This window comes from Vulpes vulpes, chromosome 7 (assembly GCF_048418805.1).
Source record: "Vulpes vulpes isolate BD-2025 chromosome 7, VulVul3, whole genome shotgun sequence".
Taxonomy (NCBI): Eukaryota; Metazoa; Chordata; class Mammalia; order Carnivora; family Canidae; genus Vulpes; species Vulpes vulpes.
In genome coordinates, this window is record NC_132786.1 from 88,739,677 (window position 1) to 88,760,675 (window position 20,999).

A 20,999-nucleotide genomic window follows, 5' to 3' on the forward strand; every position below is an offset into this window, starting at 1 on the left:
TGGGACTTGATCCTGGGACTCTGAGATCACGCCCTGAGCCAAAGCTTTTGGGACTATTTCTTTCCTTAATTGGAAAGTGTTACTTTTTGTTTGCAGAATGAATTGATATTTATTTATTTATTTATTTATTTATTTATTTATTTATTTATTTATTTATTTATTTGAGACACAGAGAGAGAGAGAGAGGCAGAGACGCAGGCAGAGGGAGAGGCAGGCCCCATGCCAGGAGCCTGATGCGGAACTCGATCCCGGGTCTCTGGGATCACACCCCGGGCCGAAGGCGGCGCTAAACCTCTGGGCCACCAGGGCTGCCCTGAATTGATATTTACATAATTGAATATTCTCTTTATAGTAGTCATTGTCAGGTTGTGAAGATGCTCTAGGTTTGATTTAATAGCATTGTATATCAGGAAGGGAGACAGAACATAAAGACTCCTAACTTGGGGAAACGAACTAGGGGTGGTGGAAGGGGGGAGGAGGGCGGGTGTTGGAGGGGAATGGGTGACGGGCACTGAGGTGGACACTTGACGGGATGAGCACTGGGTGTTTTTCTGTATGTTGGTAAATTGAACACCAATAAAAATTAATTTAAAAAAAATAGCATTGTATAGATAAATGCAGTTTTTGTTTCAGTAGTTAATGGTTTCAGCCTTCACTTGGTTGTTACAGAAAAAAAATTATATATTTTGAATCTTGCCTAATTTTATCATACCCCATTTTCCCTCTGACAGTGTTTCTAAAAACTCTGAAACAAAGCTCAGAGTAAGAACAGTAAATAGTGAAAATCCGTTGTAAATAAGAGTATATTTGTTCTTTTTCTTCCATTGCAGTCTTGCCTAAGTGATTAATAAATAAAATTTTATTTGTTGATCTTACTTTGTTGGCACACAGATTAGGAAAATGGAATAAGATTTATCTTTACGGCTAAAGCAGAGTATTTAGAGTCCACTGTGACAGAAACTCTGCTTCTGTTTAATTAGCATGACATCAGAAGCACTAAACTATAGGTTCTTTTTTTTTTTTACTTTTTTTTAAAAAAGATTTTATTTATTCATGAGAGACATTGAGAAAGAGGCAGAGACACAGGCAGAGGGAGAAGTAGGCTCCATGCAGGGAGCCTGATGTGGGATTAGATCCCGGGACTCCAGGATCACGCCCTGGGCTGAAGGCAGATGCTTAACTACTAAACCACCCAGGCATCCCTAGGTTCTTTATTTGTAAGGACACTGTAATAATGAGCTCTAAGGTCTTTCTGGGTCCTAAATACGGTTTCTGTGATGATAGTTTCATTTCTATTTCTTATTTTTGCCACTCAAAACAATGCATTAGAACCAAGCCAAGTAGTCCTACAAAGATGGATACCAAAACAGTTTTGAATTCTATTAACATCCTTTATGGAATAGTTTTGAATTACATTTTGAATTATATTAATATCTTTTATAGAATGGTAATAGAATAAATCTCTTTATTAGAAATTTTGGGTAATCTGTAAAGGAAATGGAAAACATGGTTCTGTTCCTGATCTCAGAAAAACTAAAATAGAGAATGGACAGAAAAATCTATACCTGCGAGTATGTAATTTTACTTTTCTTACTAGCAAGTCAGAGTCATTTCTTTCTTTCTTTTTTTTTTTTTTTTTAAGTCAGAGTCACTTCTTGCACAGTTTGATCACTTCATTCAGCAAATGTTTGTTGGATGTCTGCTATGTGCCAGACACGGTGGGAGGCACTGGGGACACAGTGTTTAAAAAAAGCCCCACCCTTGAGAAGTATTATGGGAAGTGCTAACCTCGGGATGCATGCAGAGAGCTTTGGAACTTGTAAGACAATTTTTATCCTTAGTAGTTTGAAATAAGTTTTTTGTTCAGTCGAGACAATGTGCAGAAATCAAGACAAGACTGGTATCTTTATTCTCTGAAGAATCGAGTATAATGAGATAGTAGTGGAATGTGAAGACAAGGACCATGCCACGTGCTTCTGCACGAATCAGGGGTGTGCACTGACACATGCACACTCAATGCTTGTTTGTCTTCCAGCCTTTGGAGATCCCGGACGGTCGAAGAGCCCCGCTTCCCGCTCACTACCGAAGCAGCAGCACGCGCAGCATAGACACTCAGACTCCCTCCGTGCAGGAGCGCAGCAGTAGCTGCAGCAGCCATTCACCTTGTATCTCTCCCTTTTGTCCCCCCGAGTCCCAGGATGGTAGCCCTTGCTCAACAGAAGATTTACTCTATGATCGTGATAAAGGTGAGAAGGAAATCATCCGCTTAGATAGCGGGTTTGTTGTAGGGTCTTGCTCATTATACTTTCTTTGTCTTAGACCATTACATCATTTTTTTTCTTTTGTTGAACGGTGGGACTGTAAAGGATTGGTTAATCTAGGTTCGTTCGTTGGTTTCCCATACCCTCCCTTCTTTGTGACTCTCACAAACATCTTCCATAAATGTGTCAGAGAAGCACAGCGCATGGTTCTAACAGCTAATGAAAGCTATCAAATGGAGTGCATACAGCTTTACATCATATAACACACAGGTTTTTCCTCGCTATTGTCCAGAGCTAATGATGGTTATGGTAGAGTTTATATTGCTCATGTCTAAAGGTAGATTTTGTGACCAGATTGACTTAGGAGGAAGTAATTTCTAGATAATTTGGTTGGAAGGATGGGTATATTTTTAACCAAGCAGGTAGAGTTTAATAAGTACCTACCAAGATTATCAGGGGTTGTTATGGTATGTAAATGAAGTATTAACTAACACCTATAAGCGGGCAGGACCTCTGAGATTTCTTGTTCCTTGCCAGGCCTCAGCTGTCTCCCCTTACTCTCCTGTCTTTGTGTCAGGCACTGGGCCACCACTTACCCTCTCCTTTCAGTTTCTGGCCTCCTCAGACCTAGACACAGAAGGCAACAAAGATGGCCCAGCTTCTACCTTCCCAGTTGCTTCCAAAGAAACACTGAAATTATTTAATCACTTATTTACTGCTTCTCACCACAGAGAGAAATACACTATAGGTGACTAAAATTTTAAAACTTCACTAGGTAAAGTTTACAGAATCTTATAGGAATTTTGTGGTCCTTGTCCTGACTTGACTGTCATTCCCGCTTATTTGTTTTATTTTGAGGTATTATTACATTTAAATTGCCAGATTTTAAGTGCTCAGCCCAATGAATTTTTACATATGTATGCACTCACAAAACTACTACCGAGATCAAGACACATCATTTTTAGCATCTCAGAAGGCTCCCTCAGGCCCCCTTCCTCTCTCCATCTGGAAGTAACCACTGTTCTGACTTCCATCGCCATAATTTAATTTTTCCGTGTTACTGTATTTTACAGAAATGGAACGGTGCGTGTGTATTCTTGTGTCTGGCTTCTTTCACTCATCATTATGCCTAACTCTCTGCTGAGATGTTAAATAGAAGTTACTCTGGACTTTGTCTTCTGCTTTTCTTTCCGTGGGTGGATCTCAGCAATCTCTGCTTGCTTTTCACCCTCTCATTATCATTATAGACAAGCCTCGTGTGCTCCCTTCCTCCGTTCAGGATGTACTGAAGGCAGTGCCATGCCATAGGCATCTCTCTGCTTTGGGCGGGAAGTCTCCATTTCGTAGAATGTCAGACTAGGAAACTTTTTATTTCACCAAAGCTTGCTTCTACTGGAGCATATGACTCTAGTCACTTCCTCACAACATTTACTATGGATGTTTCACAGGAAAGCCAACAAGAAAACACCTTGTATCTAATGGGATTTTGAAGATAATCGGAGATACTTAAAGAATGGTTCTCTGTTTTAGGCTACACAGGTGGTAGATGGCAAGTCTGTCTTAATTCCAAAACCTGTATTCTGGATTTGCTGTATCAGTTGCAAGGATAAGCATGGTTCAGGTTGACCACTTTTGCTATTTATTGGCACTTGTAGTTGGGCAAAGTCAAAATAGCAGTAATAATAAGGCTAGGCAATTAATTTCTGGAGTTTTGTTTTCTTCTTTCTAAATTTAATAGTGTGAATGATTGAGAGACATTGAACCAAAAAGGAAGTGTATAGGGAGATAAATGAGTTCCACTCTGGTTAACTGTTTGGGAGATTGCCTTCAGGGCCTCTGGATGATGATGTTCAATGAGGCAGATAAATACATGGTTTCTGCATTGTAGAAAAGGTACTTACTTAGATCCTAAGTTTAAAACAGTATATGTTTTTACATAGAACATAGAACATATGTACGTTTAAGGTGTACAGTGGAATGGTTCGATATATGTATATATCTGCAAAATGTTTACCACAATAAGATTAGTTACCATATCCTTCACCTCAGGTAATTACCATTTTGTTGTTGTTGCTATGGTGAGAACATTAAAGTTTGACTCCCATAGCAACTTTGAAGTATGCAAGACAATATTATTAACTACAGTTACCATGCTGTACCTTAGATCCCCAGGACTTAATCTTCTTATAACTGAATGTTTGGATCCTTTGACTATCATCTTCCCATATTCTTGGCCCCCTGGCCACCACTATCTTACTCCCTATTTCTATAAGTTTGATACTTTTAAGATTCCACATGTGAGGTCATACAGTATTTTTCTCTGACTTACTTCACTTACCATAATGCCCTCAAGGTCCATTCATGTTGTTGTAAATGGCAGGATTTCCTTTTTCACAGCTGAACAATATTCGTGTGTGTTGGGGGGGGGGTGTTTTATTTTCTTTATACATTCATTCATTGATGGCCACTTAAGTTATTTCCATGTTTGGACTAATATGAATAATAACTGCAGTGAACATGGGAATGCAGGTGTCTCTTCAAGATAGTATAATAATCTGAATTCTGACCATTTCTTAGGTAACTTAGACCTTGTTCTAAGTTTTTTCCTTTTTTTTCTATATTTTCCTCTGTGTCTTCTTATTCTTCCATACAAGATATTTGCCTGCATAATATAAATGTATTTTTTTCTTATGTTCTTCTTGTTTGTTTTTTTTAATGTAAAATGAGAACATTGGTCCAGATTATCTCTAAGGCCAACTGTTTTTTTTTTCTAATAATTAAAAAATATTTATTAGTAAAGTAGGGTGATAATACCTACCTCATATCATTATTGGGATGAATAAGATATTGTAGCAAAGTACTTATTAGCACAACCATTGGTCCATAGTAAACAATAGATTGTCTTGGGTGTGGCTAAATATGACTTTGAAAAAAATCTCTGCAGAAATTAAGGAGATCTCAGAATCATGTTAGACATTTTTCTGTTTTCTATAAGACTATTTCAGTTTGGGAATTAAAACACTAATTTCTTAATCTACCATATTTAGCTATGAGCGTTACTTTGTGATTAAGATTAAGCTGAAAATTAGATGACCTTATATTACAATGTGAAGTTCTTAAATAAATCAAGTACTCTGTAAAGAAAAAATTAAAATAACATCTGCTTTTATATATGCATGTATGTTTATATGTACACACATGTATGTATTTTAGGATCAGGAATGGAGGCTTATGTATTCAACCAAGTTTATACTTCCAGTTTAAAAAACATTTGTTGAACATAGACTGGATGTCAGGTACCCCACTGAGAGTAGAGAAATAGAGTTGAGTAAGATGTGATATCTGTCTTTAAGGAATTTATGGTCTAATACGGAATAATAGCAGTGTAAACAAATGATACACTATTATATAAGTGTGTATACAAGTATGTTCAGAATACTAAAGGTACAAAAGAGGGAGTTGTTTGATAGTTTCTGAAACCTACATATGTCATTTAAACTATAGAAGAGTCTCTTGACTCATTACTATTCTATATACAGTCTGAATTTTGTGTTTTCTTTAAAGATACTAATTCAGTCTTATAATTTGCACTTTCCAAAAAGAAAAAAATGTAAGTTACAGATTTTGAATAGGTTGTATTATTAACTATGAAAATAGAATTGATACTCTAATTTTGTAGTCAACTAGAATATATGTGGAATACCTACATATTTTGCAGTTATGCTAGAGAAATTTTTTCTGTGCTAGAAAAGCTAGTTCAGAAATTGTTAGGCACCTGGATAGGTATGCTCGAGAGGAGAGGGGGATAGCCATTATGAATGCATGCTCCCATGAGAGATGTGCTGCTGGGCTGATTATTTTTCTAACACTCATCTGCAATATATTTATCCTTTTTCTGATTTTGCTAACATTATTTCTTCCTTTTCTTCATATATATTCTTTTCCATGAACCATATATAATTTGAGACCTATAAAATAATTTTAGTTGATTAGCATATTGATCTTTCTTTCTTTCTTTCTTTTTTTTTTTTTTCTAGTATATTGGTTTCTCTTTGGCTATTTCAATTGCAGTACTAAGATGAAAACATTCTGACTGTTGAGAAAGGTCCAGCCATTAAGAGATTATTTTCAGGTTTGGGAATCCTTTTTTCTTTTTCTTTTTTTCTTTTTGGTAGGTTTTTCCAGTAACCTACAGACTAGAAGGGTAGCCTGGTCACATGTATAAGCTTGTCAGACTCACTAACCTAGTAACACCATAGTTCCTACATTATGGTCCATGTGGAGAACTCAGGATCCAGAATAAGAACTCTCATCTTGACATCCTCAGAATATACCCTAAGAGTTAAGCTAATTTTTTTTTTTACATTATTGTGCCCAAAATGCAAGGGAGAAAAATAGTCCTTTATCTAATACAGATGGCAGCATCAAAATACTCTTTTATCAGCTCTGCCAGCGTTCCTAATGGTAGTGAGAGTGGAGCTGGGCAAGCCACAAGATGTAGACTTGAGCCTGCCACTTATAGTTGATCTTTGGCACAGTTCACTTAGGCGGTTGTTCTCAAATTCTGCAGTTTTGCAAGATATTGTGGAAACATTGATTATTCTAATCATGAAGTCAACTGAACCATTCTACTCAGGCCAACTACTAACAGTTATATTCCAAGAGTTCATAAATTGGGTACTTGGAACTTAAACTGTATTTTCCCACAAGAACAACATATGTTATGTGGATAGAGATTCCCAAGGCCGATGCATAGAAACCTATTTACCTCATACCATGATTAACTCATAAATGTTAATATTCCCAAACTTTGAGTGTTAGGACTGAATACCCCCTGGTTGCAGGGGAGAAAAAAATAAAGTATTGTTTTTTCTGGGTCTAGGACTGCCCCTAGTCAGACTTTTGAAAGAGACTCTTTTTGACATCATCTTACTCCTTTCTACTTACATTTTAATTCGATTTGCATTTATCTCTAAGGGCTCTTTTTTGACCTTTGCCCTTAACAGACTTTAACCCTCTATCTTCTAGAGAGCCTGTAATCAGCTGAGATTTTGTGGTACTTTTCTTTTTGTGTTTTATATTGTGAAAAGATATATGTTGGGTATACTACTTTTAGCCACTACATTTTAAAATCATTGCTTTTGAGACTGAGTCTATTTCTCTATCAAAAGATTCTCCTCGTATAGTTCTAGGATGCCCTATTATTCTAGAACAACCTCTTGGCTGTAAAATTACAAAGAGCATAGAGATAATAACGCTGGAATTATTCCATAGGTTAATGATGACCTATTCCAGGATCCTGTCCCTACATCATCTCCGTGTTTCTTTCTTTCAAGATAACATGTAAAATCATGTATATTCCCATTGGCTGACAGCACATGAGAAGCATCCAGTGAATTCCTACTCCCATCCTTTAGGGAAATCTTCACAGTTGCACCAGTGGCAGTGCTGTGCTAGCACTCTGGGGATGATGAGTCGTTCTTTATAATTCAGAACGAATTAATAAACATATATCTCCATTCTAATAGTTATAACCCAGAGTCTAGAATAGAAACAAACCAAACATGTATTAACATGCTTGCAAATGTATATTTCACTTAATCTACTATTATCTACTTACTAGAATATAAGCTCCAGCAGGATCGGGTAACTTCATTTTGCTCATTGTTTTATCCTCCACAGCAGAGTAGGGCCTACTAGCATGGAGTGTGCTTAGCAGAGATTCTTTTGAATATTCCTTTAGGACATTTTTTAAGGGTGTACTTTTATAGCTGTGTTGAACATCAGTATCTTTATCTTTAGGTTGTTAAATAATAATATGTGTTAGGCTTTTGAATGTTCAGAAAGGGCATGATAAGGCCCTCCTCTGCTCCTCCTCCTCCTCCTCCTCCATCGTCACCAAAAAAACAAGGCAGGAAAGAGAACTGAATAGCTAAGATTAAATAATCTTTAATTAAATTAATTAATTTAGTGATAGGCCTTTGGTGGAGAGGAAGCCATGAAGTTCTAATTCTCTGTTGAAATTCTGGGAAAAGAAGTAAGTGCTAAAATCCATCTCCTTTTCCACTCTTATCATGATTAGGGAGCAAATAGGGTATCAACTAGGCCAGAGGAAAGGGGGAGGTATTTATTTTTTTCTCCCTGTTATCTTCTGTGCTGAGGAAATATCAACACATATGGGCTGTCCTTACACTGTATCTCCTTGTGAGGCTGATACAAGGCAGGCCTAATGAAGCCATTAGCTGAGCTGTAAGATTTTAATTAGAAGCATGTCATGTTAGACTGGAAGGAACTTGATTGATCATCTGGTTCCCTCCTCCTATCTCTAGTGAGAGCACTAGAGTTGAGATCAATCATCAAAACCTAGTGAGACAGAGAGCCTAACCATAAGGAGCTCCAACTCTGGTGCAGCCAGGTGGAATCCCTGCTCTGCCACATACTAATTATGCACCCCTGGGGCAAGTTACTAAACCTCTCTGCATCTCAGTTTCTTCATCTATAAATAAGGGATAATGATGGTACCTGCCTCATGGGATTGTTCCAATGACTACATGTGCTCAGGTGATTTGACTCTTGTCATTTCTTGTAATATCACTGCAATCCTGTGAGTAGGGACAGTATTAGTGTTTTTAAGAAAGGGCAATCTGAGGCATAGAAAATGAAGTAACTTAAAAAAAAAATGAAGTAACTTTCCTAAATTCTTTGGAGTTCAACAGTGATCTTCTATAGGAACCTCATATGACTACTTGCTGCCCTTGCAGAAGGAATAGCCTTATATAGGCATTCAGCTGTGAAAGGGCCTGGTGTGTGGAGAACAGTCAGAAACTGTGTGGGTTTCTGAGGTGCGTGGTGGGGAGTAGAGAGCAGTCAGTAGAGGGGTAGAAAGGCCATTGTTTCATAAGGGGCCTGGTAGGCCTTGCTAAGAGAAATGAAGGATCAAGCGAAGATCTTTGTCAGCTAAAGGGATGTGACCAGCTGTATCTTTAAAGGGTCCCACGCAGGTGGAACTACACACGTGGAGAGAAGCAGCAGAAAGACAAGGTGCTGTTTGAATAGTTCGTCCTGTGGTCTCCAGACTTGATTTATCACCCGCCTTTTCAGCAGTTTCATCTGTTCGCCTGTTTCTAAGTTATGTATGTACTTAATTCAAACCACAAACTAAATATGTCCTAGCGAAGCATACTTTATTCTCCAAGATAGAAAGCAAGTATATAGGAATGTTCTAATATTCCTGCTGTCAGCAGATTGTTTTATGCCCCCATATTGGGAAATCACAGGTGCAGGGCAGAGCAAGATTGGGGGTACAGAGGAGTTGGGGGACAGGGACTAAAGAGGAGTCCACAGCACCTGGTGCCTGGTAGATGGAACGAGGTGAGGGAGAATGAATGAATGGCAGGTTCCAGTAGCGTTCTAGTTTAGGAGATGGAGGGCACTGAGTATCAGAGAATGAACAGGCTCTAAGGAGAAAACAGGGATAAGTTTATGATTCCATGTTGGTTTCTGCCTCAAGACATTATACCATTCTTCTTTAGCAAGAATTGGGGTGGCTGAGTCAATACTGAGTTTTACATAATACAGTACGACAACATTTAAAGCATTTTGCTTTGCCTTCCATTGTGTACATAGTTAACTTTTCAGTAAATATTTAAGTGAGCATTTAAAGTCACAGTGATTTTATTAGAAGTGTTTATTTTTCCCTGTTAGGATACTTTTTAGGAGCAGATTAATGTGAACAGCATATTTTAGTTTTTTGAAAACTGATGTCCCTGGAAAGATTTCTGTTTAAAAGCTCAAGAATATGAAAACTAAGATTATGTCAGAATGATTTTCCTTAGATCCCTAATTACTTTTCAAGATATAAAATACTCTGTATTATCTGAAATTTATTTTCAGCGTAACCACTGTGATTTATATTTACAAGACACAGGATTTTAATCCATAAATTGGTTTGAGGACTGTGTGCAATGAAGTACTTTGCTTTCATTTTTAACTGCCATGTCAGATAGTCAAATTCAGAGTGAGTATCAGTGACTCCAAGTCACATTTGGAGGTAATAATACATCCTATTCTGCATATCAGGATTATGATTGTGAAAGAAGTATTTATTGTGAGTACACAAAAATAAAGGATTATTATTATTATTATTATTAAATAAATGATTTGCTTGCTTAATTTACAAATTCTTATCAATTCAGTGACTACTTGGGGAACAATAAGCAGTTAAAACACCTCCCCCCATATGACAAATATCCAATTAGTGGCACCAGACATTTGGAATCTAAGTTAAGCCCAGTATTCAGAACACAATCTTATTTGTGCAAAAATATACATAGTGAAGGTCATGATGGTAGTTTTCCCTCCTTACCCTTTACTGAATGCTGGTCTAAGGGAGATCTCAGCTATAGCTGATAGTCTTGTTTTATTAAAATTTTGTAACCCTCTCATAAAAGGTTGACTTTGAAATTTTAGAGACACCTTAGAGACTATTTGTAAAAGCCAAGTTTTCTCCTCACTCATTCCCAATTTGGTCTTGGAGTTAACGCATCTTCAATACAATCGTAATAACAACTGGTTCCACATTTTGTTGCCAAGAAAGGCTATGCAGTTTTGTGTTCCCTCCTGATTTCATTAGGCCATCAAACCACACTACAGCTCATAATTTCATTTCCTGAAGGAAAAGAAGTAATCTTAATACTAGAGTAGTAATTGTTTAGGTCCTATTTAGTCAATCATATTTCCAATCTAATTCTATTGGCTAACCTTAAATTATACTCCTCCTCTGTATGGAGTATAGTTTTGATGGAACTCCACCCTCACTTACCCAGGCTCTTACTCTACTGTGAAGATAGAATAAGAAGGACATTCTACTGCTTAGGTCTCTGTAGAGGAATCCATAGAATCTGTGCTTTAGGCATTCATTTCATTTTCATTTCCAGATAATAGATTTCTATATGCTATAGGACGTCCTTATAAACTGGCAGAGTTCATGCCAGGCAGTCTAAACTGGGGAATCTGATATTGCAAATATTACCCCACTTCCCCACCAGATACAGAATCTTACCTTTATGTAGCTAAATAGAAATAGAATGTGCAGATCTATTAAAAATAACTTTCCTGATGAGAGAAGGTAGAATAGGCACTTAATTTCTGAGTGGTTAACCATTTTAAATTTGCAAACTAGGAATGGTATGTTCTTTCTACTGCTACAGTCATTTACTGAGAGCTCACTGTGTTTCAGGCACTATCCTAATTCTTCTACACATATTTTTCATAGCTATCATACCAGTAGTTTCATTTTACAGTTCAAAAAAGGGATCAGACTTTTACCTAGGTCATGGTGTTAGGCCTGGTAGAAAGCAGGCAAGGTAGCCTGACTCCAAACCAGTGTTTTGACCTTTTCGTGATTGGTTCTCAAATCAGGCGTTGCTTTAAAAGCATTTGGGGTTTTACAAAAAGAAATAAAAATAAATTTTAAAAAAGCACATGCTGGGGAGGAGCTCTAGAGCTAATTAAATCAGCATATCTTAGGGATGAGGTCTGGACAATAGTATATATGTTGGTATTTTTGAAACATTTCCTGATGAGTCTAATGTGAAACCAGAGTTAAGAACTGCTTCTCTATAATTACAGAGCTTGTTTTAGTACTAATTTCATTTAAGTGATCTGATAGTAGGAGATAAAGCACATTGGAAAACTTAGGGCTAAAATTGAACCATGGCAAAGATTTTACATACCTACCCACAAAATGACTTAACTGATTTTTTTTTTTTACTGGAATTGTGGGCCAGAAATATTTAATATACCAGAAATAATGAAGGCCATTATAAGGAGAAATTTAGAAAACTCTTAAACTATAAAAGTACATGTAGTTAAAAATAACTGTTTTTATATGGAATTCCATTATTTAAAATGTCTAATTTTCTTCCAAGCTTTATTTTATTATCATGAATTTAAAAATATTTGACAAGCTGCTTGTATTTTAATGGTAAATATGATACATGTGTATAAGTATGATCTGTTAAAATAGCCAATAAAATATTTCTGTACCCCTGATTTTCAGAGTTGGGTGATTCTTTACAAAGATAGATAAGATTGTTATAAATACAGATATAATCTTCTTTGTTACGTCTAATTTTATTGACATTGGCTGTGATGTTTTAAGAACATAAAGTAACAATGTGAACTACATGTCTAGTTATTTCCTACTGAGAAATAACAGAATGTGAAAATTTATCATGCTTGTGAACAGAAGGGATTGAATTAAGATTACCGTGAGACTTCTCATTTCGAATCTCCTGAGTGGGCATCTTTACCTCACATTTCTGTTCCGTTACTGAAAGGTTTATTAAATTCAATACAGAGTTCTAAATGAATCAGATTCCAAGTCTGAAATGGATAGAATAGATTGTTCATGTGAGTTGTTTTTATTTATTTTTTTTAAGATTCATTTATTTTAGAGTGTGAAAGAGTGTAGGGGGAGGGGCAGAGAATCTTAAGTAGACTCTGCGCTGAACATGAGGAAGAAACACTAATTTATTGTAGATGTTAATAGGAAAATAATCAGTTTTGTAGATTATCAGAGCTTGACATCATGAGCCTGAAATCACAACCTGAGCTGAAACCAAGAGTCAGACACTTAATGACTGTGCCCCTATCTGGGGTGTTCTTAAATCATGCCATTTTGTAAAGCAAAATAATACCTTGTATGTTAGAACCCTTAAAAATGTCACAGAATTTTAGTTAGGAGTGATAATTCCTTTAGTTATCTAGAAACTCAGAAAGGCAGTTGTGTTCAGTTTTACAACTAGTAACAGAGCTGAACCCATAGATGAGGTGTCTCCATTCCCTATTCCTCTTTGTCCTCTTCCAGATTGCATACTTACCTGAGGGAAAAACTCCAGTTGGACAAATCTGTTGATGGTTTCCATTTTTTTTCAAGCCTTTTTTTCTTTCCAGACCACCAAATGTTCAAATGTGTTCATATATATATATGTGTGTGTGTGTGTGTGTTCATATATAAATGTGAACTATATATGTGAACACAAATGTGTTAATATATATATATGTGTTCATATATATATATATATATATATTCTCAACAACACCACAAACTCCCAACTTTTTTAACTGAACAAGTCATATAATAGTACTGAATACTGTCTTTCTAGGATAGCAGCATGTTTATTTTTTATCTAACATGAATCAGCACCCCCCCCAAAAAAAACAAGAGTGTTTAAGTGGGTAAAACTCTGTAAGAATATAAGCCTCTGAAATTAAAAAAAATTTAGGAAGAAACACTAATTTATTGCAGATGTTAATAGGAAGATAATCAGTTTTGTAGATTTCCCACCTAGCTTTAAATTCTGCGAGAGCCTTGAAGCTGTTAATAAAGTCATGAGAGGAATCCTGAGGTAGGTCTTGTGACGTCATAGAGTAGAGCCCAGAAGACTGCAGCTGTGGCCAAGGTGACTTTTCTGACTTGCTCCTGGGGCGAGTCCTCACGGCTGTCAAGCCCATGGCTTCAGGCTAATTGTGCCCTCCCTGGGGACTGCTGTCACCAACAGGAAGGTCCACGGAAGCGTCATGGGTCACCTCCACTTGGTCTCGCATTGCCTTTACAGGGCTTGTCGCTGCTCGGATGGGAAAGCGCAGCTGGGCTGTATTTTTGTATTACACGGAGCTGAAGGCCTTGTTCCCACCACTTTTTGATTGTGGACCAATCTTTTTGGTCTAGTCTCCCTCGAGTATAGAGCAGCAAACTCAGACTCTAGGCCAGCTGATAAGGTTTTGCATCCACCTAAGAGAGAAAATTATATTCTCCCTCTTGCCTACCCTTTAAGTGACAGAAGGCAAATGTCGAATCTAAGAAAATCCTTAAATCTGAATGGCACATGAAGAAACCAAATTTAATTTTAAGAACCATCCCTCACACCAGACTCTGTATAATCTGTAAGAATGCACGTAACAGTAATGATGGAGGAACTGAGTGGTGGTTTTCTAGGTTTCACAGTGATGTGGCCTTGTTATTCTGTAGGCAGTGGTTTCCCAGCCAGAATTATTGCCATATTTAAACATAAGCACGCATCTCCATTCCCAAGACTAACATAGATGCTCTTTGAATCATTCACCAAATACTCTAAGTGTGCCTCAAGAGTCTACTTTCTGAGCATGTATTACAGTTCATTAATGATGATAAAAACATCCCTGTTACTCAGATTCTGAATGTTGTGCTGTGTTCTGTAGCCTAAACTAAAGCAACTCATCAAAATGGTGACAAATGTAATTATGGTGACCAATGCCATCTTTCAAAAATATACATAAAAATAATACATCTCAATAGATCATGTGCTTAGTATTTTAGCAGTAGGGATTGGTTTGCATTAGGTCAGAATTTGTTTAAATGGGACTTTTGTATTTATACAGGTATGTTACTGACTTTAACAACTTGGCATCTTACAAAGATAATGACACATTTTGGTGGATTTGAATTTCCAAAATCCTTTGCCAGGTAGGAAAGGGAGAAATTACATATAGGTTTTATGACTTTTAATGAATAGACCATTTTCTTGGTCAAAAATATGAAGAAAACATGTTAGGTAGAGATGCTTTTAGATTTCTCATGCTTCTAGTAGCAAAAAGTACAAACTGCTGGAAAAATTATTTTATGTAAACATTTTAAAGGCAAAATTCTGAGCAAATTCTGTTTTTCATAGTGGGCTAAGGGAAAAGGACATTATGTGTCATAAACCTGTTTTGTCACCTGCATACATTTATTCATGGTGTTTAGTAAAAGTAATGTTTCTGCTAAGAACATTTGTAATGAAGATCATTCCGCGTACTAAAATTTTCAATTAAATTGGTTGGACAGTGAGAAAACATAGAGGAGCCTGTATTATACTCTCTTGTAATTCTTTTTGCATGATTTATACATATTACCCCATTCATTTACATTTTGAAATACATACTACTGTATTTGTTTTCAAGATTATAGCCCTACCTTATTCAAAATGCAGCTTCTCGACCAAAATATCCTCTTTTTATGTTCTGTGGTACAGCAGATTACTGTTGCATCAAAGCTTTTATTTCTTAGAAATGTACTACATGAGAGTGTTAGTAATAGCTTTGCAATAAAGGAAGCTCTGTGGTGGAAGCAAAGGGGCCATAGTGGATAAACTGTGCAAAAGGCTGCTTCTTTGGAAATCAAACTTAATTTAAAAGAGCTTTCAATCACTAGTTAATATAACTGCTTTAAATTTACAGACAGTGGGAGTAGCTCACCGTTACCCAAGTACGCTTCATCTCCCAAACCAAACAACAGCTACATGTTCAAACGGGAGCCCCCAGAGGGATGTGAGCGAGTGAAGGTCTTTGAGGAAATGGCGTAAGTAATGTCTTTTCTATCAGCTGGGATCTGCAAAGCTGTAAAGCTTTTTATTGAGACCAGTTGATTACAGATGAATCAACTACTCCATCCAGCTGATAATGTGTTTCAAAACCAAATTATGAAAAGAGAATTGAATAGGCTGAAGGGATCTTAGAGGAGTATTGGAGCCTGTGTGTTGGAAATACATAAGCTAATACAAAGAAACTTGGAAATTCTTCCCTGCTGCCTAAAAGATCTATTTTTAATCACTAAGACTTTTCCTTTCAAAAGCTCTATTAATCTGGATGGCTAACAAGAAGGCGTTTAGCGGCAGTTAACATCCCGAGTGTGACTGGCCTTAGGACAGCGATCCCACAAGCCAGAAGGAAATGAACTTGTCTCCCTGTAGACACATGCAGCATGTGTGCTCCTTTAATGTAGACTTCTCATTTGCAGATTTTTTTTCTTTTTGAAATGAGGTGTGCATAAATTAGAAATTAAAGGAAAAGAGGTTCATGCTCTAAATACCTGGCAGAGTAGCTAAAAAAAAAAAAAAAAAAAATACTGTATGGCTCTTGGGCTCACTCATCCCTTTGTCCCAGTGCACGACTGGGGGAGGCCGCTGTACTCTTGCAACCTGGGAAGGGACAGAGACCGGTCTTGCAGGAGTTGATGGCTTAGTTCCTGGGAATGAGAGGAGAGGAGAGGCTTGAGGACTCTGCTCTGTTGGGCTGACTGGCTCTTGGAAAACTATAGAAACTTTTTTTTTTCCCTGATCTGTTGTTAGAAGTATGTATAGTAATACAGAAAAAGGAGGAAATGCTTAAAACCAAATCTATGACTGGGTAATCCCTGTCCCATTACACTTTTCCTTAACAGAAAAGGTCATTGTAACGTTGCATAATCCTCAACTATAACATAGGACGTTTTTCCATCTTCCTAAATGATTGAAAGCAAATGAAGATCTCTGAAAAAATGTGCCCAGTCCTTTTGAAAATCCTTTAGTCTCGAATATCACTCAGTGCTGTGTACATCAGTAGTCTGTCCGCTGACTTGTGCTATGGAAGATGTTTACCCCTCTGTCTACACTTAACTCATTCCCTGCCATTCACATCGTAGCCGTTGTAGAGAACTCCAGCTAAGTCAGAACGCTTGGAAATTTTGAGTGATTGTAAATGTCATTTTGTTTTATGGTTTTAGGTCTCGTCAGCCTATCTCAGCCCCTCTCTTTTCATGTCCTGACAAAAACAAGGTTAATTTCATCCCAACCGGATCAGCTTTCTGTCCTGTAAAACTTCTAGGCCCTCTCTTACCTGCCTCTGACCTGATGCTCAAGAACTCTCCTAACTCTGGCCAGAGCTCGGCTCTAGCCACCCTGACCGTCGAGCAGCTCTCCTCCCGGGTTTCCTTTACGTCTCTTTCTGACGACACCAGCTCGGTGGGCGCCATGGAGGCCTCTGCCCAACAGCCATCCCAGCAGCAGCAGCAGCAGCAGCAACAGCAGCTCCTGCAGGAACTGCAGGCCGAGGAGCACCTCTCTGCTCAGAACTATGTGATCATCTAAAGCAAAGGGGGAGCTGGCCTCTACCCTACCTTCACGGATTAGGAACTAGACCTCAGACATCTTATCTGCATGGAGTGACAAACTTTCTGAACACCACCACCACCACCAGAATACTTATCAGCATCATAAAGTATCTCTTAACACTGATCTTGGCAGGGACGGAACTCCTATTCGGCAGTTTTTGTGGAAAGCAGTGATGCTTGCAAAATGTGTGTGTCATTCAGCATTCTCAGTGGAGACTATGCATTTCATAGTATGTCTGACAGATTAGTACCGTGTCCTGTGTTTTGTTCCAGATTCTTCAGTATAAATAAGCTCTATATCAAAAAGTTGCCTGTCTAAATAGAAAATGTCTTGCTGTGTTTTGTCCTATGGAAAATACTGTACTTCAGGATTATGTTTACAATTGATCCAGGTGTTTGTTTCTAACTTCTGTAATACATACAATGCAAAAAATAATAATAATAATAATAATAATAATAATAATAATAATAAATGGCCACAACAGTTGCACAGTGCCCACCCCTATGGCCTAGCTTCAGGTACTTCAGTTGAAGTCTAAACTCAGGTAACTTGGAATGTATATCATATTGGGATATTAAATATTTCACAGCTAAAAAGCTAAAGAGGGAACATCACTCTTTTGCCTTTCCTTATTTTATGCATTTCCCTTTCCTCATTACATTCCACATTCTTAGAATAAGAAGTGCATTCAACCCTAGGAGAACAATAATCCTGGACATGGGTGAACATGAGGAGAACCAGCAAATCTGTGGTGTCTGACATCACTTTTGTCATGAGGTTACGAGTTAAAACAACTGTTGAATTCAGCATTTCAAAATGTGTAAATGTGGCTTTTTTTTTTTTTAAACAAGTTCAGGTGTTGCTCAGTTAATGACTGTTATAACGTTGCAAATGAAGTGTCTCCAGTACCAGGCTGTACATAAACATTCCAATTGCGTGTGATGGAATTTAACAACAAGAAAGCCTAGGTTTAATTGCAAAACAAGTGAACTTTCACGGGGGATGGCTGAGATTTTTTGTTGATGTTGGCCACCAGGGTCATGAAATGCTCTCATTTTAGCTAAAGGCATATTAATGTTCAGTTTCTCTCTCGGAAGTTCTTTACTTTGCGGGTTTACAAATAACACACTTTTGGTTATTGTTTTCCTTAAGGAGTGGAGGTGCATGAGTTGCGTTCATGTGGAGAGAGAACATGTGGTCTCAGAAGTAAGGCAGCACAGGGAAGCAGGTTGCTTGGTGACTTAGAAAAGCAGTAGTTTGCGACTGCCTCTTCAAGCCTCTCCTCACAAGATCATGACTGGTTCTTAGTATTTCAGATGTCTAAAGTAAAGCATAAGCTCAAGTAAATTGCTTTGAACTTGCAGACTTGACCTGAATTGTCAACAGCGTTGTGTGAAGAGAGCCCCAGATACTCCTCCCCCCCGCCCCCGACTGGTCAGTGGAAGAGCCCAACTCTCAGACTTTGTTATCTACAGCACAAAGAGAGTCTCCAGAAGCAAAGGGAAGTTTTTGTATCTTTATTCCATTGCTTTCAGTTCAATAAAGCATAGAGTTGTTTCATCTGTACCTACAGTATATGGCACAGTTTTCTTAAGAATTAGGGGAATAAGATGCCTACAGTTACAGGAACGTTTCAGTTCCCTTCAGTCATTCCTCGGGATTTCTTTGTTTTATTTTCTAAAGAGGTTGAAGAAGGAAGAGGTGATAGAGAAGAAAGCAACACCATTGATTTTTTTAAGAAATGATATATATATATATATGTATGTATGTATGTATATGTATATGTTTGTGTGTGTATGTATTCTGTGTATTATTTTGTCATGATCCCAATTATCTTCTTTCCACCAAAGTTTGCAGTAATATTCTCTCCTGAAGGTGCATTCTGGCTCCTTTAAATTAGTCAGTGTTATATTGTAGGAGACTGTCATGGAAAAGGACTCAGTTTACTTTTGCCATTTTCACAGGGGAACCTTTTAAAACAATCTCTTCAGCAGCAGACACCTTTAACCCTAATAATCTCAGGCCTTGATGAAAATACTATATTTTGTAGATTATGGTTAAAGGGAGAAAATTATTAGTTCTGTAAGATAAATATGAGCTCCATTAACTTCTGATATCTGGTTTAGCATTACATAATGTGTTGATCTTAAGCTCTGCTTTTGTCCAAATACAATGCAATAGTTGATATCAATATCAATTTCTGAAAGATGGACTGAATGCTTTTTTGGTGATGAAATCTGATGTATGATATTTATAGTGACATGTGCTTTTATTTTCTCATGAGAAACTAAATATTAATTGTGTTGTACATTTGTTCTTAGCATATATTAAAGTTTTGAACCAAATGTGTTAAAGCTTATGCTTTGCCATGTAAATTTCCCAGAAGTTGTTGAGCTCAAATGTATCCTACATCCAGCTGTAGAAATTTGTCAGAAATTGTTTAAATTTTGTATATAGTTGTACTGTTTAATTCTAGCCACTGCGCTGAACAGTATTCGAGTTACCATACAATATGGCTTTACACAAGGAAATGTGTGGCTTTTGTTTTGTATTTTTTCAGTATAGAAGTTCCTGTGTCTTATTTAAATAAAGTTATTAGTAAAACTGGAATAGTTCACATATGTCTTTGGAATGACTGGGTCGTTAGCCCCTTGCCTGACAGAGACTCCATTCAGGGTGATGGTGATATCCAGTGCTCACTGAATTCTGACCTGCTTCTCTGGCACTAGAGGGATTCTGACTGCATCACATTCCCACAGCCTGGTTGCCTCTTGACATGTCATTTAAACACTTTCCATCACAGGATAAGAAGCTGGGTGACTAAAGTTCCCAGTAACTGTCCTCACATCTTTATTTTATACCGAAGAATTATTTATGGAAGTAATTTTTTTTAAGATTTTCATCTATCTATTCATGAGAGACACAGAGAGAGAGGCAGAGACATAGGCAGAGGGAGAAGCAGGCTCCATCCAGGGAGCCCGATGTGGGACTTGATCCCAGGACTCCAGGATCATACCCTGGGCCAAAGGCAGGGGCTAAATCACTGAGCCACCCAGGGATCCCCAAAGTGGGGTATTTCTTGCAAAGAAAACTGCAGCAAAGATTTTTAAAGATGTTTTGCTCTTTATTTTGCTTTAGGTTCCGGATAAGAGGGAGAAAACCTTAACAAAGGAATGTTGATGTTATGCCCAGTTATCCGAATAGGGTCATGATAGGCCCCATGATGGCCTGAGAGCGAAAACAAACCACTTTGAGAAATAATTTACTAGCAGAGTGTTGTTCTTCATTTCTGAAGCACATCTCATCAAAGAGGTTGATAAGATTTTTCCTTTAAAATTAACCTAAAAGGGATCCCTGGGTGGCGCAGCGGTTTGGCACCTGCCTTTGGCCCAGGGCGCGATCCTGGAGACCCGGGATCGAATCCCACATCGGGCTCCCGGTGCATGGAGCCCGCTTCTCCCTCTGCCTGTGTCTCTGCCCCTCTGTCTCTCTCTCTCTCTGTGACTATCATAAATAAATTTAAAAAAATAATAATAAAATAAAATAAAATTAACCTAAAAATGACAAGTGGCTGTGTTTGGGGCTGGAAAAAAAAAAAAAGCAAAGCATAACTTTTTAAATGGTAAGATTTATCAACCATCTTCTGGAGGATGATGCATAATTTAGGCAGAAAACTATGCATCTTCGATTAAAAGTTCCATTGCAGGGGGCTGTGAAGGGAAAGTGAAATTCTCAATTCCATCTCTGCTTGACTCAGTCGCGTCAGCTTAATATGAACAGCCCTGGG

General features: G+C 37.6%; 1 protein-coding gene across 2 annotated transcripts in view; it reads left to right on the forward strand.

Annotated features, from left to right (window-relative positions):
• The window catches only part of GLCCI1 (glucocorticoid induced 1), a 101,489-nt gene extending 81,667 nt beyond the window's left edge, over nt 1-19,822 (forward strand). For both annotated transcript variants that reach the window (XM_072764394.1, XM_072764395.1), the window contains exons 6-8: nt 2,036-2,246; nt 15,522-15,642; nt 16,825-19,822. In XM_072764394.1, the coding sequence (XP_072620495.1) occupies nt 2,036-2,246; nt 15,522-15,642; nt 16,825-17,188 (696 nt within the window). In that variant the 3' untranslated portion in view covers nt 17,189-19,822. The remainder of the gene's footprint in view (nt 1-2,035; nt 2,247-15,521; nt 15,643-16,824) is intronic.
• Nucleotides 19,823-20,999: the final 1,177 nt, after the last annotated feature.